At 39.5% G+C, this 17,670-nt stretch overlaps 4 protein-coding genes across 4 annotated transcripts; 2 read left to right on the forward strand and 2 right to left on the reverse strand.

The window, feature by feature from the left end:
• The first annotated feature begins 314 nt into the window (after positions 1-314).
• LOC108088681 (carbonic anhydrase 2) lies at positions 315-8,364 on the forward strand. The gene is made up of 5 exons (XM_017186621.2): positions 315-578; positions 6,348-6,747; positions 6,812-7,336; positions 7,405-7,541; positions 7,697-8,364. The coding sequence occupies exons 3-5, from the start codon at positions 6,862-6,864 to the stop codon at positions 7,835-7,837; spliced, it is 753 nt and encodes a 250-aa protein (XP_017042110.1). The 5' UTR covers positions 315-578; positions 6,348-6,747; positions 6,812-6,861; the 3' UTR covers positions 7,838-8,364.
• LOC108088679 (palmitoyl-protein thioesterase 1) lies at positions 8,308-10,042 on the reverse strand. The gene is made up of 4 exons (XM_017186618.1): positions 9,423-10,042; positions 8,904-9,053; positions 8,685-8,811; positions 8,308-8,615 (listed from the first exon to the last, which is right to left on the reverse strand). The coding sequence occupies exons 1-4, from the start codon at positions 9,944-9,946 to the stop codon at positions 8,493-8,495; spliced, it is 924 nt and encodes a 307-aa protein (XP_017042107.1). The 5' UTR covers positions 9,947-10,042; the 3' UTR covers positions 8,308-8,492.
• Positions 10,043-10,282: 240 nt separating this feature from the next.
• Positions 10,283-11,680, forward strand: LOC108088678 (N-glycosylase/DNA lyase). Its single transcript, XM_017186617.2, has 4 exons — positions 10,283-10,540; positions 10,597-10,911; positions 10,976-11,462; positions 11,527-11,680. The coding sequence occupies exons 1-4, from the start codon at positions 10,425-10,427 to the stop codon at positions 11,611-11,613; spliced, it is 1,005 nt and encodes a 334-aa protein (XP_017042106.1). The 5' UTR covers positions 10,283-10,424; the 3' UTR covers positions 11,614-11,680.
• A 102-nt stretch (positions 11,681-11,782) lies between these two features.
• LOC108088680 (homeotic protein ocelliless) lies at positions 11,783-13,576 on the reverse strand. Its single transcript, XM_017186619.2, is given in 3 exon segments — positions 11,783-12,631; positions 12,633-12,728; positions 13,318-13,576. Coding segments are annotated over 3 exon segments (804 nt in total). The 5' UTR covers positions 13,525-13,576; the 3' UTR covers positions 11,783-12,130.
• Between the last annotated feature and the right edge of the window lie 4,094 nt (positions 13,577-17,670).

The raw sequence follows: 17,670 nt of genomic DNA on the forward strand, positions 1-17,670 counted from the left end.
TTCTGGAACCAGTTCTTTAGTACATTGCCGAACGCGTTAGTGTTTTTTGCGAAATATCGAATACACGTCATTAATATTAATTTTTAATGCAAACACTTTAAAGTTAAAGCAACGCTGCAGAGATCTTGGAGCTAGAGAAAGTAAATTCAAGTTTAAATACTATTTAAATACGTTTTTTTAATTATCGTCTGTATAACAATACCAAAAAACGACGATAATGACGAACTCCGACTTGTTCGTGAATTATCGCACGCATGAATATCGGAACCGGTACAAACGCAAGCGAAATCAGCGAGAAGTGAACCATGACTTTTTTAGTTACAAAACTCAATTCACGCTGCGCGCATTGGATTCACGTTCTGTAGTTGCAGAATTCGCTTTAAATATCGTGTTTACTGTTCGTACATGGTTTTTGTTCTTGTTTTTGAGCAGTGCGTGTGTAAATGTGTGTTGGTGTATGCGGCAAATGCGAAAGTGCGAGCCTAAATAAATGCCGCCGATTGTTTGCTAATTAATTTTGGTCGACGGGAGAAAAATCGCAGGCGGCTGAGGACAAACGAGCTTAAGTAAATCAACAGGTAAATATTGCCAGCTAAATAAGATGACACAAAAACTTCCAAAAACTCCGCTCTTCCTCTTCTTCGCACTCGACAAACACACACCACATGAGCAAATTAGGAGTGCGAGTGTGTATGTGTGTTAGTTATTAAAAATGTCTGTCTCCGCCAACGGAAAAAAACAAACACTTAAAAGGAAACAACAACAACGCCGGCCGCTTGTCCCAAAAATACAAAAATAAAAGTAACAAAATGCAAATGAATGAGCAGAGAAGAGAGCAATAAATCAGATAAAGCGGCGAGAGAGAGAGAGAGAGAGAGCGCGAGACACTGGCAATATAACATTATTTTTGCCCATATTGTCTTTGCAATTCCGTTAATTATAATTTTACAATCCCTCCCTCTCCCACATAAAAACTTCTAGTTCACGTGAATTTCACACTCTTTCTTCCGCTCTTTCTCTCCCCCTTGTGCGTCCGTGTGAAGGTCAACTTTAAGTGTGTGTGTAGTGTGTGTGTGACCCTGCACTTGGGGCAAAAAAATATTTTATTGATTTGCTTCATTTTTTGCTTCTCTTGCGGTTTCTTTTCCTACTTCTATCGCAAAAAACCCAGCAACAAATCAGCTGATGCAGTGAGTAACCTTAAATACCCTGTAAATTAAGGGTACATCCAATAAATGTCGCGTGACAAGCGCCAATGAGCACGGAAATAGAAAACAAAAGAAAGCATAGATTACGAAGATAGCGCCATCTGTTGGCCATGTGAAACATGCGTAAACGTAAACAATCCATTAAAAAAAGGGTCCCACATATTAACCTAAATTCCGGCCATTTGATTTGCTAACCTTTTTTTTGAGAGATTTGTAAGAGTTCAATAATTGAATTTGTATTTTGATTTTTCCTAGAAATGATCAAATAATTCAATTAATATGTACAGATGTACGGCTCGCGATGGTATTATTTGTTTGTTAATGGCTTATTTATATTCTCTCCAAGCCAGTGTGTTAATAGAAATAACTAATTGCAAATTGAGGCGCCACTTCGAAATCGCATCATATTTTTAAAGGCCAAAAATAGATCGTTATTAACTCAGCTTTATATTACCATAAAAGTGTTAGAAAACTTTAAATGAACTATAAACCTATGTTTTTTGTTTCATAAAATCATATTTAATTGGAGCCTAATTCAAACGTACTGGTACTTCAGTGTTTTGCACTTGGATCCCTTAATATGCCTCAACCTTAGATTTCCAGGGGACTTGAGTCGTTAGGATATTTGTTATTTGGTCGATAGCTGGCTCCTGTTGCTCCTTCTGTCGCCTCGTCAACGTTGACTTGCCCATATATAATGCTAGTTGGGCAGCCAGTTGGATAACGCGTTTGATGGATGGATGAGGTCATAGGTAACATGGGGAACTGTCCGACAATCGGAGACATAGGAACTTATATTCCGTTTTCCAGCACTTTAAAAACTTCTATTCCGCTTTCCAGCACTTTAAGAACTACCACCTGGAATACCGCAGATTCAGGATCCTTCAATTAATCATATGTCTCAGTTTCTAATGAATTGCTGAATTTAATGTTTGTTCTGATGATTAATTTAGAGAATCTTTGGTTAAATTTCCTACTTCTTTAATACTATTTTACTTAAATTCTTGTGGGAATTTTTCGGTTTACCCAAGGTTTTTCTTTTTGCCAAAAGTGCGAGTTTAATTCCGAGTGTTTGTGTTGAGTACTTCTGCGTTTTGTTGACTTATTTGCTCGCTGGGGCCATCGGTCAATGCAATTACTTAACTACATTTATTTATGGCGGAGTATTTCGGTCTGACCGGCTTACTAAACATGTGTATGTATGTGTATCTGCATATATACATACATACATACATGCCCATTTCACGGTCACTTGCGACCGCATAAATTCCGCTGATTCCACACGCCCACCCCACAAAAGATATATGTACATACATATATCCGATTCGGACGTACAAGTCGTTCATCTGTTGCGATAAGCCCGAATTCGATATCAACTAAGTGGAATTGCTGACGTTTCAATTCAACATGATCTCGATAAGAGGAATTTATAACGAATGCTACACGAAAATTTCATTAAACCAATGTGAAAAGGGGGTTTCCCTTTCAAATATTACATTTGTGGGGAGTATTTCAGTTGAATTATGAATAGTTAAAAACCCTTATATTAAGTGTTTAGTGATGATAATCTGTGACAGATTCTGGAATTTTAAATTTTAACTTATAATATTGTTATAAATCATAGCTGTGTGGAAAGTCAATTTGTTACTGTCTTGACGTTAACGAGTCAATAAAAAAAAAATAAACCACTTCAAATGAGGTGGGAATTTTGATTTGGCTTATGACACCATATCATTTATTATCAAGTTCAAACATACCCTTTGAACGCACAAAAAAAAAAAAACCCAAAAAAAAAAAAAAAAAAAAAAATAGAAGAGAAATTAATTTGCAAGACTTGATTCGATTGGAATCGGAAATCAAAAAAGTCACTCGATAGTGGAAACATGACCGATTGTCATGTTTCGTTTGGTTTTTATCTGGGTGGGAACAGCGAACTGTCCCTCCGGCCACGCCCACAATCCCGCACCCAGATCGCAGCCCCTCGAAGGCCATTGGTGACGCGTTTGAGCCACTTGAATCAATCCAGCACTCGAATTCGGCTCCGTTAATTTTCCACCCATCGAATCAATCCCAATCCCCAGTCCACCTTATCGATGGCCGAAAACCACTACTAAAAAAATGCTTTCCACTCTATGCAAATTCCATCATAATGATAACGAATACCGAAATGGGTCTATAAATACGATTTTCCGAGTGTGTTTACCCACCATTAGTTGTGTAATTTTATGCAGATAGTAAAAACGTTAAGTGCGATAAGGAACCAGTGAGCACTCATTGCAGCGGCAGACAAATCGAGACTTTGGAACCCGATTCGGGAAGGTAAGAAACGCAGAGATATCTCCCGACTACTATAAACCACTTCTAATCTCGGTACATTTTCAGGTCGAAACTATTACGATAGTTCTCAAAACAAGGAGGTAATCAAAAGGGAGACTCTAAAAAGGATAAAGGAATGCTAAGAAGGGAAATAAGGAACCCAAATAGTTATCAAATGCAACTGATAAGAAATTTGTAAAGGAGCACCATAAAAAGAAATGGAAATAGTATATTAAATGGAGAAGAAAAGCAGGCAAAGTCGCTTGGCAGACACTGTGTCGTATTCAGTATCTTGCAAATACAAGATAAATGGAAATGGATGTCAGAGAAATACAAAAACATCGTATATATCTCGTGGATAAGATAAGGACATCAGGTGCTCGTATATATCAAACAGAAAAGTCGGTAAAAACTGGAAAAAGCAAGATGGTTTAATTTATAAAATATCTTCTAAAAAGATCTCAACAAGCAACATTAAACTATGAAAATACATTTGCAAATCCTCTAAATAACCAAAAAATTGTATGCAGTAAGATCAATTAAATACAATATTAATTACTAATTAAGAACGTATAGTAATCTGAGTAAAAATAGCAAAAACTGTTTTAAAAACACAAGATAAGATATAAGAATTCTTTGATTGAAAACTGTTTCTTTGCACACAAAAGATTGATCTTGACACCACTGAATAAAGAATCACGTGAGAAGAAAAAAATCAGTACAAAGATGTATGTGATATATATGTCAATGGAGTTGCGTGCAAAGTGTGAAGCATAATAATCAGATATCAGATAACCTATCAGGTGTATATATATCGCGCATTTCTTCATGGCGAAAAGGCCAATGACCAATGCATTTTCGATTTCAAGTTAAGCTGAGTCAAGTCGTTCTGGAAGTTTCTGGTTACCATTATTTTAGTGGATCGAATCGAGGCCGAAACTCTCTAGTTGTTCAGCCTTGGATCGGATCGGGGATCGGAGGAGTTGAGTTATCTGGAAATGCTTTCGTTATGATCGATTCGCGCTGTACGAGCCTCGCCCCATTATGTCTGTCGTAAATATATAGACCGAGTTCCTATCGGTTTTCGGCGATAAGCTCCTCACACGTCTTCTTGACACTTGCACCTGTACGTCTGCGACCATAACTATACAGTTATACAGCTAAATATATATATATATATACACACACGTCTCAATATCTCTGAGTGCGCCGGTTGTCGGATTATAAAGCTGCCAATTAAAATCATATTTCGGTTTATTGTCGCCAAATATTTGACATTAGTCGCGTTAATCTGGCGCAAAGTAGTTTATAAATCGATAGGGAAATAATTTGTTTTATTGCCCTCTTGTCTGGCTTTCGAGTCGTTGAAAATCGTAAAGTGAGTTTCAAATTAACCTATTTGGGGTCGATAACTTAAGAAGTAATGACCCAAAATCTGTAAAACATTATTTAATGTGCGGGTTTCTTGCATTATGTGCCAGGTTTCCATGTGCTTATCTTAATTACCTTTCAACACCTGCCTGGAAAATGACTTTTTGTTTATACACATTTATGCAATCCTATAAACAAGACAGCTTGTGTGTTTTTAAAGACGTCAATAAGTGATATTCTTTTTTTTTTTTTAATTATTAAAGTGGAACTAAAGTGAAGTCTCCAAGTGTTAATATATTTTCTACATCCATTTTCATATGTAACTTGATTTATTATCTTCTTGAAAACCTTTATTATCGATCCCCTGAATATAACCCCATTATTTTCCTTGAAGTTTTATGTTACAACAGTTTTTGTTGCGCCAATTGCGAGAATTTCCCTGCCAATCAATAATTAATTGCGCCAACCTTTTCCAATCGCCGCCGCCCGCTTCAATTGTGCTTCATTAAAAGTGGAAATAAAGCGAAAATCAATAGATGAAAATGGGTTTATAACGAGGAAAACTGTGCAAACAAGATGGCAACGGTTGGGGAATTTAGTGGCTTCAATTATTTAAGCTGGCGGGTAAAAAATAGGAGGTTCCTCCTAAATAAAGACATCTATTCTGTTCGCGAACGCACTTTAATTAAACAAATGGCCAATCTCATGTCGATGGGTGTGGGGGAAAATGCATTGGCCACCATGTCAATTTTCCAGGGGGGTTGGAAAATGGGGGAGGGGGGGAGTGAATCCCCCTGACACGCGAATTGCTAAGCATTTAATTGATTCCATGGCCCTGGATTGCCGACTCCCATTTCCCTCTCGAGGCAGGAAATTACCGCTTTCAGAAACTCGATATTACCAGATATATCAAGGGGGTAAATACTATACTATAAATAGAAAAATAGAAATATTTACTATATATTTGCAACTGGGTGCAACACGTTAAGATTTTAGTTCTGCAACAGGGTTTTCGCAGAAGAACTTACCAAGTTGAAAGAGCCATTTAATAATCATTAAATACATGTTATTATGAGAGCCAGTTAACAAAGTTAAGGATTTTGAATAATACTTTAGGTAAAGTGTTAATAAATTCCCAAAACAATAAGCCTTAATAATAGTTTTTAAATTCCATACTGCATGAAGATTTTATGAGTATGTACTCTCTTTGAAAAAATAATAAAAAAAAAATATATGTTACCAAATTGTTTGTGCTTCAAATCATCTTTAATTCAATGAATTATAATATGTCTTGGAATATTACATGTATAACTATTATTTACAGTAATTAAGTTAAAGCTCTTGATTCACATACATAACTATATATAGTATATAGTTTCCAGATAAATGAAGTAAGGTTTCACCTTTCGCTGGCAACCAATACTGATGTGGCGTTTCCTATATTTCTTGCAGGTGCAGCTCGAATCGGATTTAGTCAATCCGCGGATCTGAAGAGGAGGAGCAGGCGTCGGTCGTTGGAGGCGCCGGCATAGAGAACTTTTCCGAGACGCGAGCGCCCAGCGGAGCAGTCGCCACCACGACGTCGCAATCGCCGCCGCCGCCGCGAGCCGCGCTGCTGTCACCAGCCGAGCACTTGGACGCCAGCGCCGACGATCGCGGGCGTGTCTACAAGCTCCGGAAGAAGAAATACCTGAACGCGCCGCACATAACATAGGCAGCAGTCGTCGGAGGCGAAGGATTCGGATACAGATCAAGGTTCAGACTCAGACTCGGATTCAGTTCGAAACGGAATAGAAAGGGTGCTAGGTAGCGGTGCTAGGAGCTAGGATTAGGAGTCCAAAACTGAAACAAGGTAGCTATCAATGGGTTCACAAATCAGAGAACTTTACTAGCTAATTCCGTTGCCTTTCTTTTAGCATAATTATTACCCAAAGGGAGTGGAAATCAGCGAGAGGCGAAGAGAGCAATGCCCGTACAGTCCCCCATCGAGATAAGCAACCGTGCCATCGAGCACATCGACGATGTGGATCCGCTGGAGTACCACGGCCACTGGGAGCCGGTGGGCGTGGCCCGGGTACAGAACACAGGCACCTCGGCGATGGTCACTTTCAGCAAGCGAAAGCAACAGCCATACATTATCGGCGGTGCCCTGGACACCAATATGTACGTCTTCGAGCAGCTGCACTTCCACTGGTCGGACTGCGACGAGTCCGGATGCGAGCACACGCTGGAGGGCATGAAGTACTCGATGGAGGCCCATGCCGTCCACTACAACGCCAAGTACAAGGACTTCACGGAGGCGAAGAACAAGCCCGACGGCCTGGCCGTCGTCGCCTTCTTCATCCAGGCCTGTGGGGAGAAGGACTGTCCGGAGTTCAAGAAGATCACCGAGGGCATCCGCATCGTTCAGAAGATCCACACGAGTGCATCGCTGGATTCCGGTGCGTATGAAGGGGATCTCACTGTTGGATTTGTTATTAATTTTATACTATTTCTCTCTGATCTTCAGATTGCCTATCGTGGATTGGACTGCAGGAACTGAGCAAACATTACTACACGTACAAGGGCTCGCTGACAACGGCGCCGTACTTCGAAAGTGTCACCTGGATCATCTACCGCACACCCATTTATGTGTCGCGTGGCCAGGTGAGTTCGAATCCCATTTAGGAGGCCTTCAAATCCCGAAGAAAATTCATTTTAAAACATATAAAAATCGTTTTTAAATGGGTTTCCCTTTTCGTTGTTTGAAGACTACTTCATGTGTGAAATGTTTAAATCTAAAACTTCTTGTTCGCTTGCAGGTCCAGGTGTTTCGTAACTTGCAATCGTGTCCCAAAGATGAGTCCAAAAAGATAGTCAACAATTATCGCGAGATCCAGCGTCCGCACAAGGATCCGGAGATCTTCTTCGCCCGCAACACCAATCCAAAGTCCAAGTTATGATGTGCTTGCCATGCGGCTTGGCTCCACTCTCGATACTCTACACTCCACACACCCAATTCCCAATCCTCCTCTACTTTCCCATCCTTCCGAGCTGTTTCCTCCGCCCAATCGCCTGTGAAAATTGAATCCTATCCAAACAAATTCTATGTGTAAACTTATATCTGTCTATGGTTGTCTGTAAGCTGCTTTTGTTATTTGCCTCATGTACATAGCGTTATATATACCTAACAAACACCACACACACACACACACATCTATATATATATATATATACGAAGTAATTACGATACGGTTATGTGTATGGAATCACTTTAGTCGGAACACGCGGTTGCCTTGCAATGAATATTTCAGAGAAATATCGGGCACAACTACTTAAGACATCTAAAAGAGACGTAATCCTAACGTTTAAGTTAATTAGTTAAACAGTGAGAAGCGGGAAGATGAAGATGAAGCAAAGAAAAACCAACACATTTTGTATGTCCCAACTGAATTTATTAAATACCTAATTAAACTTGTATAAAAGTTGATATCGTATCAAAATATGGTTACATTATGGTAACGAGATTAAATCTGAAGGATTTCTCTGTGCTCGAGGGTAAAATCACTTCTTTGTCAAATGTTCTCTATCACACTTTGGTTTCTATATCATTGGTTTTTATTTCTCGAGTAGGAGAGGCACTATGTTCTTGATGAACCACGCCTTCGATATGGCCAGGTGATCCCCTTCAACCCCAAGGAAGACTAGTTTTCCCTCCCTGTGCATCTTATCCAAGCCCAACTGTAGAAGAGAAATCGCATAATTAATTAGGTGCCAAGATGGAAATATGTGCCCTGTATATTCACGAACATTTTGATAGACTCTGCTCTCATTGAGGGGCTGGATGACTTTGTCCTGTCCGGAGGTGTAGAACTGGAACCACTGGGAGTCCTTTGGCTGGACAATCGTGTCGTTCAGAAACTTGACCATTACAAATCTGCAATTGAAATTGTTCACAATTAACTACATGCAAAGAATGAGGTGTTGAGATTGTTTGCTTGCTGATATTTCAAGGTATTCTGTACTCACTTCTTCAGCTTGTGTAGGTTCTCCTTGTAGTCCACCTTGAGGTAGACCTCGTTGTTAATGTCCGCCAGGAATGTGCTGCCCTGTCGGTAATGGTTCTCCATCAGTGGATCGTGCCAGTAAGTTGCCTGCACCAAGTTGTCTTGCACCTCTCTGCGGGTAAATAAAACAGAAAGAGAAAACACTGTTTAGAAAGAGAGGGAAATGCATTTTATATCCAAATATTTGTGGGTACATTACTGGAGTAACAAACTCTTGACTGGGCAATCGAGCTCCCAAAACTTGCTGAAGTAAGCTCCGTTTCGGTTTGTTTTTTTTTTCTTGCTTTCTGATATTCGATTCTGGAACATATTTTGCCAATTTGTGTTTGTTATTTTTTCTTGCTCGAATATCGGAATTCAATTCACTACAAATATGAACATGAAGAAGGAACCTCCGGAACTCCCTTTATCCAACTATTAATCTCGGTAAGAAAAATGTTGTTGGGAACCTGAAGGACATTCAACGAGTACCAGTACTCACAGCGAGTAGGCGGCACTGTTCAGCAGTCGGGAGATGTAGTCGCAGGCGCTGCTGCTGAGGGTGGGACACATGGGCAGCCCGAAGATGCCCTGATGCTGGCCGCCCAGGGTGATCAGGGTCCTCATCGGCGGCGAGGGACAGCGTTGGGCCACCGCCCTTAGGAACTGGCCACCCTGGGAGAATCCAATGGCGTTGTAGCCCTTGGCCAGGCGCTCGTCCTTCAGGAGCTGCTTGCAGACGTAGTCGACCTGCTCGTTTGGATGGATGAAGAAGCCGCTCTCCCAGTCCATTACGGGATTACCCCCTATCTCCAGGGAGCGCACATAGCCGCCCTTCGTCTGCTCCACGATCAGGGATGTTATGGCGCCCAGGCTGAAGGGTACGCAGCAGGTGTCGCCCATTCCATGCCACAGGACTACGGGCAGGACATCCGTGTTGCTGCCGCCGGACGTGTCGTTCGAATGCCAGAAGTAGTACAGCACGAGGAGCAGCAGCAGGAGGAAAATAAGTATACCACGGAACATTTTGTTGGGTCTCCTAACTACTGCTTGCTGAAAGTGCAAATTAACACAAAATATCCACAAAACAAAACGTAATTAAAAACAATATCGATTGCTCGATAGCAAACAAACAAAGCCGGCGAATCAGCTGTTGCAAAATAGTAGGGGGATTCCGTATTCTGTTCAAAGGTATATCTTATTACCAGTGATGATAACACTTTATATTGCTTTAAAACAAATGCTCATCCATTTTTTTTAAAATTAAAAATTAACTAAATTATTTTTTAAAGCGAGTTCCTTACCCAACACTGGCGATAGGCGGTAATAACATTGAAGGAAACAGCTGTTTAGAAATTCCTAAATTAAGGGGAACACCCCAAATGCTGCACACGTTGCTAAACAGCTGTGTTTTTGTTTATTCCGCATTCTCAATTTAAACTTGAGAGCAACCCACAGAAGTTGGCGCTTAATTGCGCGTTTAGTTGATATCTGATTAGGATTTATGCGGTTCTATTCAAATTTCATAATGAAAGCTATATTACAGCAGCGGGGAAAAATAAATCTATCCCTTGAAGAGTGCGATTTGGAAAGAACTCTGCTTGGAGGACAGAGTTTTCGGTAGGTAGCTGAAAACCAAACTACTTACTTGTATTAATCTTTACTCAACTTCTTAGTTGGCGTTCAATATGTAATGCTAATAAGACAAAGTATTGCGGAGTCGCTTTCAACATTTACTGGGTGCTCGAACAAGAAAAGTCCTGCATAAATTTCGAGGCATACGGAAGCAGTCCATTGATCCCTGTGGACTACACATCCTTAATATCAGACTATCTACGCGTGGACTTTGACCTAAAACATAACCAGAAAGATTGGTTAAGCAGGGATGAAAACTTTGTAAAGTTTTTAAGCAAACCCGTTCGCGTCCTTTCGCAGGAACCCTTTGAGAACATTTTCAGCTTCCTTTGCAGTCAAAACAACAATATCAAGAGGTAAAAATCAGACATTTTTAAAGTTACACCTTGCAGTTCACTCATTATTTTATCTATTTCGTAGGATATCATCAATGATCCAGTGGTTTTGTGGTACTTTTGGCACCAAGATTGGCCATTTTAACGGCTGCGATGAGTTTACATTTCCAACTGTTAAACGATTTCAAGATATCTCATCCGACGACCTTAACGCCCAACTACGTATTGCTAAATTCGGATATCGGGCCAAGTTCATAGCACAAACTCTGCAGGAGATCCAAAAACGAGGTGGCCAAAACTGGTTCTTAGAGCTTAAGAGCTTGCCATTCGAAAGGGCACGAGAGGAATTGACGCAACTCCCCGGAATCGGTTACAAAGTGGCCGATTGCATTTGCCTTATGTCCCTGGGCCATCTGGAATCCGTTCCCGTTGACATTCATATATACAGAATCGCTCAGAAGTACTACCTGCCGCATCTGAACGGTCAAAAGAACGTCTCCAAAAAGATATACGATGAGGTTTCGCACCATTTTCAAAAGATTCATGGAAAGTACGCGGGTTGGGCTCAAGCTGTAAGTATCCTTCAATTTCGCACTTGCTACAGACAGATATTTTCTTATAATCAACATTTTGCAGATTCTTTTCTCTGCTGATTTGGGACAATTTCAAAACACTTCCACTATCGATTGTACAAAAAAATCGAATAAAAAGCTTAAAAAATAATTACATAAATGTAATAACTCAAACTATAATTTAAGTGTTCAAAATAAATTCTAAGGTCAAATCTGCAGTCGCGCCTTTTTCATTTTGATTTTTAGTTTTTAATACTTTATATATTAAAGAAAAATTCGTGTATTTTTTACATTGTTTTTTTATTGCTAAACAAAAAACCTTATACAGATGTAAATGATTAAATAAAATGCACATTAAATTTCCTTTATATACACCACCATATTTATGAGTATAGTGTTCGCTCGAAATTTGAATTTCGATTTTTAAAGTTTTGTAGGTTGTTTGAATACGACTCGTCGACTTTTGATATATTTTTTTTAAATCTTTAACAAAATTGGATGAGAGCTTTCCTATATTTGTTCCTATTTTATTTGGTTATTAGGTTATGCAAAAAAAGGAATTCTTTAAAAATGTTCAAAATGTTCGAGCGAACACCATACGGGTATCCAGTTTCCTTATCCTTTGTCGCATTCATAACCCCCGCCCTCTCGCTTGCCATTATCCTTGTCTAAAGGACACCATTTGCTTCAGCTGCTGCCTGATTGGCCTGCTGCTGCTGCTGCTGTTGTTGCTGTTGCTGCTGCTGGAGCTTGCTGCTCTGCGAGAAATCGATGCAGGCGCCGGAGGTGAGATCGATCTCCTCGGAATCGGAGCCATCGGATCCCTCGTCGGAGTGTCCGGAAAGGGCGGCCATTCCGCCCAGATCCATGCCGTGAGTGGGTGCCTTGTAGAGCTTGAGTTCCGTATACGTCTTCGATAGCTTGTCCTGATCCTGCTGCACCTGCTGGTGTCCCTGCTGCTGCTGCTGTTGTTGTTGTTGCTGCTGCTGCTGCTGGAATGCCGGATGCATCATGGTGAAGCTACCGGAAGTGGCGCCATTGTTCACCTCCGACATGTCGGAATCCTTGCCGCCGGACGAGAGGTTCTCGGGCGTTTGGCTGGGCGGTCGGGCCGGAACGCCCGGAGCCCCAGATCCGCCCTGTCCCGATCCGCCGCCCATAACGGGGGGGCGTGCCCAGGCTGAGGCAGCGCATCCGCCAGGCGTCCTGCAGCAACTGCAGTCGCGCCTGCTTGCGCCACTTGGCCCGGCGATTCTGGAACCACACCTGCGGGTCATAGAACACATTTTGTTTCCCTTAATTAACAACAGGTTCTTATGATAAATATATAACAACATATTTCCTGAGAAATATTCGATGTTCTAATCATGTTTTAAAAAGTTTGAAATAAACATTTTTTAAAGCTGTATTTCTTAAAATACATAGTTGAAATAAACACGAACTTCCAATTAACAAAATAATTAATTACAAGTTATGAACCATCTTTAGAATCAACAATTTTTAAGACGAATATAATTTTATGTATTTGTTTGAAAGCTAGTTTTGTTGAGTTTTTACCTAATAATAACAAAATGAAAACAAATACAATGGGAAGAATAATTTTTTTTTAGCAGTCGAAGCTGTTAATTTACGCCAAAAACTATAAAACAAAAAATATTTAGAAATATACGAAAACAATCAAATAAAACCATGGAAAATGTTCAAATCTGTTTCAACTATCGTGAATTACTTTGACCCAAAAAAGTATGCTACTATTTTTAGTTCTCCCAAAATCCTCTAAGATACTAATTTTTCGATTCCAATGGGTCTGGCATAAACTGGCTGGATACTTTGCCTGCTTTTTAGAGGAATTCACCTGAACGCGCGCCTCACTGAGACTGATCCGCAGGGCGACCTCCTCGCGAAGGAATACATCTGGGTAGTGAGTTTTCTGGAAGAGGGCCTCCAGTTCCTGGAGTTGCTGGGGCGTGAAGGTCGTTCGATTCCGGCGCTGTCGCCTCCGGCCGAACATATACTCCGTGAGCAGATCACCGGGCAGTGGCGATATAAATGGACCAGCCATAATATTTGTAACTTAATGATTCAAGGATTTCTTAAATAGTTTTTTCGCTGTCTATTTTTTGTTATTATTTTTGGCTAATAATTTGTTGAGTTGTTCACAAAAAAAATGATTTATTTTGCTTTTATTTATATTTTACTTTGTATTGTGTTTTTGTATTAGTTTGTTTTTAAAAAAAATTAGTTTTCTTTGATTTTATAAGTATGGTTAGCATTTTTGGGTTTCGAAAATTACTTTCAACATGTTTACTTGTTAGAAATTATATTTTTTATATCATTATTTTCTCAATATGTATTTTTTTATTCACTCACAACACACAAAAGAAAAAAAGTGATTTTTGAAAGTTACATTTCAAATCGCCACTAGTTGGCGCCACTAAAAAAAAGTTTTCGGAACAAGAATAGTTCCTATTTATTTTTCGAAGAGATGCTTTTCGCTGTGCGTTTGGCCAGCGACTGTGGAAATGCAGGCTGCATCCTGTGACTTTTATGCAGCTGCCAAAGGACTCTGGCTAATATATACGTGTACGTGTATTAGTGTATGTGTGTGAGGGTGCGCCTGCGACTCGCTTTATAATTAAGGGTCTCACAGACACAGTTCAAAACACAGCTAATTGTATTTTTTAAGGGCTTACTTGTTGCTATGGGAAGAGTTTTTACGTGTTCTTAAAAACCAAAAATTCATTTATGTCCTTATTTTTATTTATTTTACTTAACGTTATTAAAATGTAGTTATTTATTATTTATTTTGCAATTAAATCTAGGCTGGCTCTCCCTCTATTTCTGACTATTGCTTTCCCGCTCTTGCCTTGCCCACGCTGCGCAGCCTCCGAACGGTAATCTCGCTCACTCGCTCTCTCACTTGTCCCAGCTAAAGCTAAAGCTTTCTCCCTCGGCTCTCCTTTCCCCATGGCTTGTTGTTGTTTATTGTCTTCTCGTTTTGACTTCGTTAAATTACGGCACAAGCACAAAAACCTTATAAGCGTTGTTGTTCTGATTACAGTAGGCTGAAACTAGAAAAAAAATTAAGTAAAATAAAATATAAATATAGATGGTACTCTACGTGTTTCAATTTTGGTAAAGAGATTTTACTGATTATGATATTCTAAAAAATAATAAATAAATAATAATACATATTTAATAAAAAATAAATAATAATATCTGAAATATTCGTATTAAGAGTTTGAGGTCAAAACCATTTTAATACCAATTTGTTTTAGAACAATAGAAGATCTTAAATATCTTGTTATATTTTATTTTTAAATAATATGGATTGCTAATTCGATTCTTAAGCATTTTTCGAAATTAAATGCTATCATTTTCCAGCTTTGCCCACTGTTCTGCCTTCCCTTGTATTGTTTTGTATATGAAAATGTACCTGTAAATAATAAAATTCAAATCACTTAGTTCTGCCGACAGCGGCGTTGGCAGCGCCGCCGACGTCGGCAGCAGGACAATGACAATAAGGCAACACCCCGCACACACACACACACACACACACCAACGCAGAGATGAAGGCGGAGGAGTGGGAAAAAGGAAGGAAATGCATAAAGGGCGCATAAGAAAATGAGGTTGCCACCACAGCTGATGATGAAGATGAAGGTGGAGTGGAAAGGGGCAAGGGGAAAACAATGACTGTCTCTTCTTCTTCTTCCTCCTCCCATTACAGTCCCCCCCTTGCGTATGTGTGTGTGTGTTAAACAAATGAAGGGATGTAATTTTCTCATTTGCCTGGCATTGTATTTTGTTTTTGTTTCGCCTTTTTCGCATCGTTTTTTTTGCGCTGCGCTTGCGCTCGAAATTATATTTATTTATTATTTATGAAGAATAGGCGTGGCACTTCACCACCCCCCGCCCCCTTTTGCGCCACCTGCCGTCGCTTTTGTGTGCCGCCTTTTATTTCATTTGCTTCCTTTTGCACACAAGCCAATCATAAGCGAGACCAGATGTCCTTGTGTGGGTGTCGCTGTGTGTGAGAGAGTGCCGTTCGTGTCTGTGTGAGTGAGGGTTGACCAGGATGACAAGGATAACGAGGATAACGAGCTGAAAACAACTGACAGCGCGACGTTGACACGCTCATTCAAATTACGCGAAATTATCACATAAATGTTTCATTGTTTTCGGAGTTGTTAATGATTTTCAAACCAGCTAAAATATTTAGTTTCAAGTACGCGAGATTTAAAAAGAAAGTTTGGAAATTATACTACTTATATTTTAAAATTCTATTAGATTTTCAATTTTTAAAACAAATGAAAATGTGCTTAGTTTTATTTTTATTTTGCGTAGAAACCAATTTGTGATAAAATTCACTTAGAAAACGAACACGTTAAAAATGTAATAAATACATATTTTATTGACTTTTATTTAATTAGTTCATTTATTATGGAGAAAATCTTCTCTCGCAAAAACTATGAAATTTAGAGGGTTTTATTTTCCACGAATTGCGCTGTATTTATGTGTTGTTTTAGAAGTTATGTTGAGAACGTTTATAGTATTTTTAAATTCGGCTCTTTTTAATAATAGCATAAAAACCTCATAAGTTAACTAAAGTTTTTTATGAAGATTGCTATTTTTTAGTTTGGGGTTTTCTTAAAAATAAAAGTAGTTTTTCTAATTTTGTATTGCTTTAAGAAAGTTAATTAGCTACGGTTTGTATAGCTTTTATCCTCATATTTTCCTTTTCTCTCCCGTTCCCACAAATTCTTCTTGGCATTCCCTCAGCGCCATTTTTAATTTTGTAATTTGATGCTGGGTTGTTATGCGCTTGTTGTTGTTTCCTGTTTCCCGTTGTTGTTGGAATTCATTAGGCAACGCGCTTTCCACCTGAAAACTCCTCGTTTTTTCACCCACCCATCCGTTTCCCTCTCTCTTACTCTCTGCTTTTCTGTGTGTATGTGTGACCATTGTTTTGTCGCGCTGATTGGTCTTTCACTCTTCATGTGTGTGTGTCTGTGAGCTTCTGTTTACATGTGTGTGTGAGTGAGTGAGCGCACTTCATTGTTGTTTTGCCTCTCGCTCTCGCCTTTTGCTACCGTTGTTAATTATTTATTTTAGCGCGCTCCTCTTCTTCCGCCTCTCGTTGTCTTTCTGCTTCCCCTTACCGTTATCTTCTCCCCTTTGCTGCCATTTATTTACCGCTTTTTGATTTAATATGCCGCCGAAACAGAAACAAAATGGCGTCTACTCAGTGTACGCTCTTAAGTAGGCAACACAATTTTAAACAGCGTTTTGTTTGAAAGGATTCATATGGGGCCGTCGATAAACATTGTGACGCTAATTTTTGGCTATTTTGACCACACCTCCCCTCCATGTGTCAATTCGTGACTCCTCTTACAACGCCCTTACAACAAAACGTGACTCTCTGATGAAAATTAAGTTTAACCAACAATAGTTTTAAGTCGTTTTTTTTAAAGTATACAAGTATATACGGAAAGTATAAAAGTATATAGAGATCGAAACTAGTCTGAATAAAGATAGTCCTGCAGTATTATCTGGAAAGCTATCTTGATCTTGCCGCGGTCGCGTCCGCTCAGCTTTTGGATGTCCGCCGTTGAACAAGGATCCGCTTGACGGATCTAGATAGTTGTCCAGTTGTTAATGGCTCAACAATATTTATTTCAAATGGCAAACCAATAACAAACCCTTTCACAAAAAGGTAAAGTTGACTTACACTATTGAAAGCAATTGCCATGTGAACTTAAATGACAAGGCACTCATGATAATACTATTTTTACTTCCCTCTGAAAATTATGCGAAATGAAAGATATGGTGAAGCAAATTAGGAGGATGATGCAAGTGGATATCGTGGCCAAAAATTCCAGAAACCTGCTCGTAATGCACAACAAAACAGAGCGTAAACAATGAAATTTCGCGTGGCTGTCGCAAATAAAGAAGAATTCCCTGCGGTGAAAGAAATGATGATGTTAGTGGGTGGTTTTCGACAGAATTTTGGGTGGTTTTACGCTCTTGTTGTTTGGTTGGTTTCTTCGCAGCCAAAGACGCTAGTTAATTGGAATTTTTAATTATGATTTGTCAATGCCGACAAAAAAAAAGCAAAACAAAAATTTTGAAGGCAAAAAAAACCGAAACAAAAAGGAGAACCAGACAAAACAAGAGGGAAAGGAAACCCGCTGGCTTCGACTTCAAAATA

The sequence above is a fragment of the Drosophila ficusphila genome, unplaced genomic scaffold (assembly GCF_018152265.1).
Source record: "Drosophila ficusphila isolate 14025-0441.05 unplaced genomic scaffold, ASM1815226v1 contig_198, whole genome shotgun sequence".
In the NCBI taxonomy this organism is placed as follows: domain Eukaryota; kingdom Metazoa; phylum Arthropoda; class Insecta; order Diptera; family Drosophilidae; genus Drosophila; species Drosophila ficusphila.

Excerpts from the sequence above, each read along its gene's own strand:
- LOC108088681 (XM_017186621.2), top strand. The coding sequence starts at position 6,862 with ATGCCCGTACAGTCCCCCATCGAGATAAGCAACCGTGCCATCGAGCAC. Across the intron at positions 7,337-7,404 it reads GAGTGCATCGCTGGATTCCG|ATTGCCTATCGTGGATTGGA; the intron begins GTGCGTATGAAG and ends TCTGATCTTCAG. Across the intron at positions 7,542-7,696 it reads TTTATGTGTCGCGTGGCCAG|GTCCAGGTGTTTCGTAACTT; the intron begins GTGAGTTCGAAT and ends GTTCGCTTGCAG.
- LOC108088679 (XM_017186618.1), bottom strand. The coding sequence starts at position 9,946 with ATGTTCCGTGGTATACTTATTTTCCTCCTGCTGCTGCTCCTCGTGCTG. Across the intron at positions 9,054-9,422 it reads AACAGTGCCGCCTACTCGCT|AGAGGTGCAAGACAACTTGG; the intron begins GTGAGTACTGGT and ends ATTTACCCGCAG. Across the intron at positions 8,616-8,684 it reads AGAGCAGAGTCTATCAAAAT|TTGGGCTTGGATAAGATGCA; the intron begins GTTCGTGAATAT and ends TCTCTTCTACAG.
- LOC108088678 (XM_017186617.2), top strand. The coding sequence starts at position 10,425 with ATGCGGTTCTATTCAAATTTCATAATGAAAGCTATATTACAGCAGCGG. Across the intron at positions 10,541-10,596 it reads CTTGGAGGACAGAGTTTTCG|TTGGCGTTCAATATGTAATG; the intron begins GTAGGTAGCTGA and ends TCAACTTCTTAG. Across the intron at positions 10,912-10,975 it reads CAAAACAACAATATCAAGAG|GATATCATCAATGATCCAGT; the intron begins GTAAAAATCAGA and ends TCTATTTCGTAG.